Source organism: Cryptomeria japonica, chromosome 7, assembly GCF_030272615.1.
Source record: "Cryptomeria japonica chromosome 7, Sugi_1.0, whole genome shotgun sequence".
Classification (NCBI taxonomy): Eukaryota; Viridiplantae; Streptophyta; class Pinopsida; order Cupressales; family Cupressaceae; genus Cryptomeria; species Cryptomeria japonica.
The window spans coordinates 101922321-101932262 of NC_081411.1; the positions used below are offsets into that span (position 1 = coordinate 101922321).

Sequence of the window (9942 nt, forward strand, 5' to 3'; positions counted from 1 at the left end):
TTGAGATGCTTTTGAATGCAGTGTTTGATTAGGCATAGAATCAGTCCAATTAAAGTTTACATCAAAATCACGTTTGCCAAGCATTTGAAGAGTAGCAGCATCAAAGTTGTTTGATGCTCCCATTTGTGACAAGAACTCCCATTCGTATAGATCTTGATGAGTAGATTGTTGAATGTCTTTTGGTTGTAGCTCTTCACTATTTTCTGTTGTAATGTGTTCTTCAATACCATTCACATGCCAGCAGATGTAATCTGTACTTTGAAGATGTTTCCAATTTATTATAATTTCTTCAGTTGAGTTTCATATATGTAGCTAAATGATTCAAAATGGCTTGTAAAGAAGCAATTCACTCCAACAGAAACTTTTAAAACTATTGTCATCTTCTAAAGGTAAAGATTTGTGTTGTGGGTAGACATATACAATTGCTGGTAGCTTTCTTTTCATCCATTTACATCATTTACACTGGTCAAAGTATGTATATAGCTGGACTGAACGAAGTAGAGTTAGGTTTGCTAATTTTGATGGTCGTTTCATGTAGTTTGAGATGTAAGAAATTAAGGTTTGTGATCCTTCATCACAATTTTCTATGTATTGGAAGATTCTTTTGCCAACATTGAGCATTACAAACTAGCGTGTGCAAGATATCAATGAGAGTTTAAGTAGCATGTGACAAGTTTCTTGTGTGTTAATGTCCCTATTAGCAACAATTCCCATCAAGAGTCTTTGGTATGCTAACAGGATTGTATCGTCTGAATTTGTTGATCCAACTATGCATTTGAGCATATCAGTATAACTTTATGACTTGTGTTTATGTTTGTATGCATATTTTGAGATATATTGTAGAACTGCTTTTTTGGAGTAGATAGGTTGACAATCAACATTAGCCCTCCATATGGCAAGCATTGTTGGGCTGTGTACATTTAGACGATTGTCATTCCTTGCTGGCTTGTATGATTGGTTATTGTTGTGGTCTAATATGAATGAGGATTCATGTTTTTTAGGCCAAGGAGCTTTGTACCGACATTCAAGTGTTGAGTTTTTTTTCCTCAAGCAGGTATACTTTGAACACTTTGTATGCCGCTAGACAACATTGAGCAATTCAATATAATTAGTGGAAGGATCAGACCTAGATATGATCTCTGTATCTGCAAGAAATGGATCTGAAATTGCGGGCATATATTGCCTGTTCAAGCGAGCTTCTTCAGTACATGGATTCCATGTTGTGATGTACTGGTCAAAGAAGTGTTTAACTGATTGGATACTTGCATGATCTGAACAATCAAGGTTATCAATATTTGGTGCTTTTGGTAACCAAAGAAAGCCATGTATATGTGTAGATCCTTGGTGTTGCCATTCATATATGTACCAGTGGTCAATGGCTTTCAGTTGTCTGACAATGACTTCATCATGAAAGATTTGAAATCTTAAGTGCAAGTATAAAGATGTAATGTGTGGATTATTGACTAAATTTTCAATAAATTGTCTTCTATTGTTGGGTACAGTAGTTGAATTTTTTTTTGGCAATAACTTATGCAAGTCTGGTAATTTTGTATCAGCTAAGCTTAAGGTAAAGAATAGTGTAGGTGCACCTAACTGTTCTATCATTGTTGTAAGGTCTCACTGGGATTTGCTCCAAAATGCTCATGTACCACGCAACGAGGATGCATATCGCATGATATGATTTGGTAATTCATTTGAGGGTGTATTTTGCAAGTATTCTTTTAGACCATGAAGATTATGTGCAAGACTATCTTCTAGATTAGTCTTAATGAACACAACCACTGATTGTTGGGATCAATGTCTCATCATAAGATTGTAGATATAATATCTAAAGTAGACATGTTGCCCAAATCTTTGATCATGATATTTGATCAGGTGCAAAGCATATTCATGTAAATGTACATTCCTTGTTCTTTGTTATAATTGTAAAGCCATTCCAGAAGGGAAGAGTGTTGGGAATGCCATGGAAAGGAGGCCCTCTACTCATTGATAGGTGGTGTATTGATTTGTGGCCAAGCAACAATGTTGTTGTTGGTATTATCTAGATGTAGGATGGTTTTTATGGCATCGAGTTTTGGTATTGATGATGGTAGTTGTGGAACAAATGAGGAAGTGTTCTCCACTATTTGTTCTTCATTGTTAATATTCGATAGAGTTGGATTATCTTGAATAACATCTTCTTGAGGTGAATGCACTGAATGCAGTAGCCTTGTAATGTTAGTGCTTTGGTCAGGTAATAGATGCACTACATCTAGATCAATGAATACATCCTTGTAGTATTGATCATGTTTCATTTTGTAAGCCAATGCATCCATGACGTGAAATCTATTCACGTAACAGTCATAAGTTAATCCTTGTAAATTGGTTCTACGGGCAACAAGAATTTCTAATTGCTTAATTTAACGGGACAATGTTATTGCAATTTCAGAAATATCTTGTGGGAAGTTAATTGTATGGCCAGAATATTTGTATTGTCCTTCCCTTGCATGCATTACTTACAAAATAGGGGCAATTCTTGATTTTAGCATTTCTTCTACTTGAGAAAGATACTTTAAAATAGAAGGTTGCTCACCTAGGTCCATATTGTTTGATAATGAGAAATGGTAGAGGCCTTTTTCAGCACAACATCACATGCACATAAGTACGTGATTGACGTTTTTAATAGTCATGCCCACATATATTTTCTTACAAACAATACATGGCTCTGTGACCTCCAACATATCAATCCTTTTCCGGAAATTAGACAATGCATGTTGAAATGAAGGAGTCTTCAGAACAAGTTCAGGAGAAGTAGAATGTGTTTGATTGACATTAATTTGCTCAAGATCATTGTTTTCTATTTGTAATAACTTTCCTGAGTTATTACCAGGACTTTGTAGTGCATGACGTCTCAATTGTCGTTTCTTGGAGATATTGCCTCTGTTCTTTGCATAGTAAGTTATATTGGTCTGGCTTATCTTCAATTTGATAGCATCAATTTCTTGAGAGCAAGGCTAGATAGATATCTAATATTTCAAAGAGAGTAGAGGTATGTTAGAATTTTCATAATTGAAGATGGTTAACTTTGAAGTATGTATTAAGAATGTATGAGAATTGAAAATTGCTTGATCTATGATTATGTGGTTTTAGAGGATTAGTTCTGTATGTAAAGTGGTTTTGTGATGTTTATTTGTATGTGTACTGATCTGTTCTGTTGTTTTGTTGCTCTGATTTACTCAACTTATATGTACACATATTTATATACATGTAAATGAAGTATACAAATACTTCTACACATAGATATGCACATATATAAATACAGGTCCATATATGTGAAATGTTAGAATCCTGTGTTTGTTACTATATATATATGAGGTTGAGATTTTGTTTGAAATGTATGGGTTTTATAAATTGCTTCGCTTGAAATCTATGGGTTTTGCAAAGTTGTAAATTGACTTTGTAGTGTTCTTCTGCCTACACTTGTTGTTGTTACTGACTTGGTTTTTCAAAAGCATTATTGTGATATAGGTATGCATAGATATAGTAATTTCTGATACATACAGATGTATGTATATATATACACATGTATATATACATATCAATTAAATATTCAAAGTTTTGTATACAAACATTTGCATATATATAACTACACATGTATATATAAAAAAATCTAAAACTATATATATGTGTGTGTGTGTGTGTGTGTGTGTGTGTGTGTGTGTGTGTGTGTGTAATTCTTTTTTGTTGTTAGTTTCTTTCTATTTTTAAAAGCATTATTGTAATATAGGTCTACACAGATATAGTAATTTCTAATACATACAAATGTATGTATACATATACACATGTATATATACATATCAATTAAATATTCAAAGTTCTGTATACAAACATATGCACATATATAACTACACATGTATATATCAAAAAGACTAAAACTATGAGAAATTATATATAGATATGCACATATATAAGTATACTTGTATATCTGCAAAATTCTATAACTATGAATAATTATGGTGTTGTATAGTTATACAAATAGATATTAAAAAAGAAAAAAAGATATATGTGCATATATGTATAAATTTTCTGCAAATAAGGTAGACCATAGTACATTTAAAAGTAATGAGCATGAGTGAAAAAAAATTATGTCAGGAGGAAAGAATTTCAAAGAGATAAGAGATAGATGTAAGAAATGTACATATAGATATTTATAGAAGCAGCCATGTGTTCATAAAAGGTAATTGTTTGTATTTGTAAAACTATTAAATATGTAAATTATCTAATGTAATAATTGTATTATAAACTGAAAGTTTAATAATCAAGAAATATGCTTTATAATTCTAAGCCTGTGTACTTAGGCGACCAATTTATGCAAGTAGTGCATCACACTCAGCTTTGAAGTCAACAGGAGAGACTTTATTGACTGTGCCTTTCATCTTTGATTCTGAATTGTATGTGTCAGTGGACACCAAGAGTGTGAATGAATAGTGATGTGACAAAAGTCTTTTAATCACTAAGAAAGGTGTTTCTATTGTTGTTGCATCATTTTCCAGTGCACAAAGCTCTTTTGCAGTTTTGTGTAGCAAGTGAATGCCAACGTCATCAAATGCAGTGGCCCAAAGAGTACCTGTGGCATCTTGTAACTTTACTGGCAAGAGGTAACTATAGTTGTAGTCTTGCATAGTCATTTCACATCTAGGGTAGTACCAAGAATCATCAACTTGTTGTGTACATTTGTTTTTGCATGGCCTTCCATTGACTATTAGTGGACAAGCTGCATAATAGAATCTTTTATCAGTTATGTTTACAAAATGCAGAACAGCCAGCAAAGTAGTTTGAATTGTTTCTGGTTTGATACTCATCCTCTCACAGATTGAAGAAATAGTCATTCTACTATATTTCCCATCTACGTGGATAGTTTCTGGAACAAAGGGTACAACAAGCAAAGGGTCCTTTCCTCTTAATGTTAGAGGTTCTGCTTCTGGAAAAGGTGGGTTGATATGTAATGTGGTCACAGCTGTTATGTTTATAATCTTTCCATTGAAATAAGCAACACGAGCATTACGCAAAGCAAGGATAACCACACTATCATTGGTTAACATATTTTTCAATTCTAGGCCTTTTTGTTCTACCATTGGACCCCATAGGTTAATCTCAATTGTTGATCCAGACAGATCATTAATTTTCACAACTCACTTATGTGTTTGACTGCCATCTTTCATGTGTATTGGAATGATATCTCTAATGTATAAAACAAAACCAATTATGTCAACCAACGTGTTATTTGTTAGATGAAACAATTCACTAATGGACATGAAAAGAGAACGTTGTTGATCTGCTTGTTCTTCATTGCTGCAGCGTTTCAGTATGGATGTATCAGATAAGATGATTTCTAAATGACTATTTAGTTTTTTGTACCTTGCATTTGCTTCCTTAATGGATCCCTTTGAAATAATATAATGTGAACCTACTTCCACACAGTTAGAGTGTAACTGAGCTATTTCATCAAAACATGTGACTCTAATTTCACAGCCCTCATAGTCAACAATGTCAAAGCTAAACACATGCCCATTTTTTGTGGTTGTGCTATATGCCTTGATAGGGCATTTATGAGTAACTCTACCTTTGATTGTCCATTTATTTTGGTATGGATTCAAATTTTTGATCGGGCTTATATTTTCAAAAGTCATCATTTGCGGGGATGGCAATTCAATAGAAAACTGAAGAGATCATTTAGATGTTGATGGTTTGTCCTCAGACATTATTTCTGGTTGTTGTTCTTTGAATAGGTATACTGGTTTACCAAAGAATGGGCAATCACTGTGTTTCACTTGCAGACTAAGTATTACAATAATCCTGTGAAAAGAAAAGACTTCTTTTTAAATTACTATCAATTATACTTAAAAACAATTAAATAGAGATCAAACATATCATATTTAATAACCATAGTTTGTTTCCTACCTTGTGTTCCATATGTATTTGCATGTATAACTCGATAACTGGACTATTGTGCCTTTTTTTAGAATATTTGAATCTATTAGAGTAGCATATTTAGAAGGCAAGATTGCTAACTGCATGTATGTGCCATTAGATAACACTAATTTATGTTTGTCAGTATCATCTGTGTTGTTCTGCATTTTCTGAAATGACAAAACTTGTAGCAATGTTGAAGGAAGCTCATCCCCAGCATTGATAGATTGAATTGCAAAAGGGGTAGGGGCATACTCTTGGGTTTTTTCCAACAAAAAAAATATGAATATAGAGGATTTAATTTTAACACTAAGCAAGTCATATATGTGCTTACTTGTTAATGTAAAGCATGTGTTAGTAGAGTATGTAATCAAGCTATGTTATCTATAGAGTATTCATCTACTTTTGGACTATGCTATGGAAAAAGGATGGTATGGAAAAGAGAGATGTATTGTCAAAAAAAAGAACATAAAAGATTTCTATTTTGAAAAGGTTTGATAATTTAGCTTACCAAACTATCAATTGTGGAGTGCTCTATCGATTCAGAGGTGGTTGCTAGAGATGCCATTGTGCATATAGACCTTTTTTGTTTCAGACAAATCTCACAACTTAGCATACATGCTAGTCAATGTTATGGCAGAAAGTTAATTTATTTAATCCTAAAAGTTTTATTTATTGGAAGATTTGAATATTGTACAGCTCATATGAAATAAACAAAACATCATGCAAGGATATTGTATATACCTGTTTCTTAGTTTCAAAATCCTTTTAGATTTAATCTGATGATAAATTATGCATCGCCTTGACTGGTATATTGACTTGCAGATTAAAGTTGATTGAGTTCCTATTGTGACATTTAAAATATTTTGTTAGAGTAGGTTGAGTGCCATAATGGGCAAAATAATTCTTTGTAGTTGCTAAATATGCAACAAAATCCTACTAAACAAAAAAACTGTTGCTAATTGAAATTGAGGATTGTAGATCTTTTTTTGTATTGTGTTATTTAGTAGTTCTTCAGTTTGGGCAAGTTTAGGTAAGTGATGAACTAAGCATATTGAAGATGGAGAAATTGTAGCTACATTAAGGCGTATTTTCTTTTTATGATTTGACAGTTAAAAGTAAATTACAAGCATGATGAATTGTAGTTCTTATATCAGAATACAATCACAACACGATTTAAACTGATCAAAGGCATATATGCATAAGAACAGTAAAATTAACTGAGCATAGACTAATGCTGCTAGAGTTTAAATTTTGTTTCAAATGGTAATGAACTGATCATAATGTGATTGAAACATGTATTCAAAAGGACAATTGGTCATATGCTAACAAGCTTAAAAAACATAAAGTATCACTTTATGATTTACATATTTGAGAGCATGTTAACAAAATATGAGATGCATTTGTTTTTTTCGAATGTTAATCAAAATATGAATGTAGCTTTTCAAGGATTCAATAATTACAAAAACACAGGATCTACCCAAGCAACCCATCCAAGCTCATGATCAGTCCATTTAAATACTTTGTCTCCCAATGTGAAAATAACCATTGGATCAGTTAATTGTTCAGCACTTGGTATTGGTAAATGCGTTAATTTGATACTATGTATGGTTGTTACAACACTACAAGATGTAGAGAGGTTTACTGTTGTTTGGTTGGGTAATTTATGTTCATAGTGGTGAATTATCTTTCTAAGGTTGCTCTTTAACTTGTTGCTCTCTTGCAACATCCTTTCAATGACATTGTTAATGTCCTCTATTTCTTTCAATCTTCTATCCATTGTTGAAATTTGATTGTGTTAGTGTGGTTATTTTCTGTTGGAATGACAGAATGAAAATGCATTACTAAAAAAAGTGAACATAAAAGAATAAGACAACTTATCTTTAAGTAGATCATATTTTTTTTTGTAAATCGTAATGAATTTACTATGGACTGATTATAAAAACTTGTAATAATTAGTTGAAGACTTTAAGTTATGTAAATTGACTAATGAGGCAACTTCGACATGGCATAAATTAGATGGATTTCAACAAAAGGTTGTGTAAGATGCTGATGTTGGCAGCATGGGCGATGTAGGGTGGATAATAAGAATTTCATGCCTGCAATAAATACTTTTTGTTGGGAATAATACAACCTATAAAATAAATAATTATCAAAAAAGCACTGCATGACATTTTCTTTTAGTACATCATGCTGCATACAGCATACTGCAATAGAGCATATCCATCAATGACATTACAGTGTTCTTGCTAAGACAATTAGATCTCTAAAATGTAAAAAAACTTCCACCCTAGAAGAAAACTATCTAGTTTCTTGTTACACTCTCTTGGTTTTTGCTCTTTCATAATCTTGTTAATGATTACTGTCTTTGTGGATATATAAATTTCATAATGGATTTACATATATGTATACATGTATATATATACATGTACTTATATTTATAACTACTATGAACACGTATAATAATTTTAATATGAATAGATGTACACATATATATAAACATCTTTGTAGGTGTATGTATATTGTTTGTGGTAGGCAATGCTTTCACTCTGCAAGATAAGTGCTTAGTTTGACCTATTTTAGGATCTATCCATATATATATCCATGTGTATATATACAGGTATACATGTCTATATAGATGTACATACACGTATAAGCATCAGTAACTGTTTTAAGGAAATCTGATATATATATACATCTATATCTATATATATACATGGATATATATTTAAGTATGGCCATGAATGATTTCACTCTGCAAGGTAAGTATTCACTTTTACAATTTAAAGGGTTTGTGAAACGAATACAACTAAAAAATATTAATAAACTTCTACTCTACAAGGGAACTGTACACTTTCTTGGTAGTCTGTCTTGGTTATTGCTCTTTTGTAATCTTGAGCACTAATTGTTTTAAGGAAATCTAATATATATACATATATATCTATATATATACACATGTATACATATTTAAATATGAATGTGAACTTAATCCAACGTAACCATAAAATTTGTAAACCAAACTACTTAGCACAACAACAAAATAAAATACTTTTTATGGTTCATACCGGCCATAAATAATGTTGACATTCATGCATTTGGCAGGGGAGGAAAACATTAAAGACAACATCGCTTCAAAAAATGAGTGCACAGACCGATGCCACCCCGAGTGTACAGCTCACGACACAAAAAGAAACCCAACGCACAAGTCACTATGACGGGAAGAATTAGAGGGACAAACATTCCTGTTGTTGCTGGAATATCTTACACATTCGTGGTGGAATTCTCTCACTAAAAAGGATACAAATCTTGTGGAAATTGTAATCAGTAAATGAGAGAAGGTATCTACCTTATATAATAAGTTGGTCACAAAATCACAATTATACACATCAATGCCATTATTCTAATGTTGTAAATCTAGATCAATTTTTAGCAGTTATTTATCTTGTAGACTAAAAGCCTTCATGTGCAGAAATTCAGTTATCACATTTGCGTCAGTCTATGTACACATTTCCTGAAGCAACGATGTATTTAATGTTTTCCTTCCCAACCGTGCGCATGCATGTCAACATTGTTTATGGCTATTGGTTAACCGTAAAATGTATCTGGTAATGTTACATATAGTCATCGTTTCAAGTTTTTCACCCACTATCCTTTTAGGTTTTTCACGCATTGAAGCACTTACAAAGGTTTCCAATTATAATAATTTTTTAAAAAGTTCATGTGCATGCAAAGGAGGGAGTTTTATTTTGAAGAGTTTTTGAGTCTTAATAGGTTTAGGTCAAAATTTTAAGAGTTTTACCACGTTTGGGTTTGTCTTCAAAAACTTGCAGGCTTCCAAGCATCGCTAGGAATGTTACTGATGAAATTGAAAACTATAATGAAGCTCATGTTGGATCTAACACCGCTTGCAATCAATTTTATAATTGGCATGAAACATAGTGGTTTTATTGGCAAACAATACAATGGAAGGCCCTGCGAGATGTAGAATCCCCC

The 9942-nt window shown here is 32.3% G+C and overlaps 1 protein-coding gene across 1 annotated transcript; it reads right to left on the reverse strand.

Annotated features, from left to right (window-relative positions):
• Nucleotides 1-4346: 4346 nt before the first annotated feature.
• Nucleotides 4347-5114, reverse strand: LOC131064247 (replication protein A 70 kDa DNA-binding subunit A-like). Its single transcript, XM_057998338.2, has one exon. The coding sequence runs from the start codon at nucleotides 5112-5114 to the stop codon at nucleotides 4347-4349; it is 768 nt and encodes a 255-aa protein (XP_057854321.2).
• Nucleotides 5115-9942: the final 4828 nt, after the last annotated feature.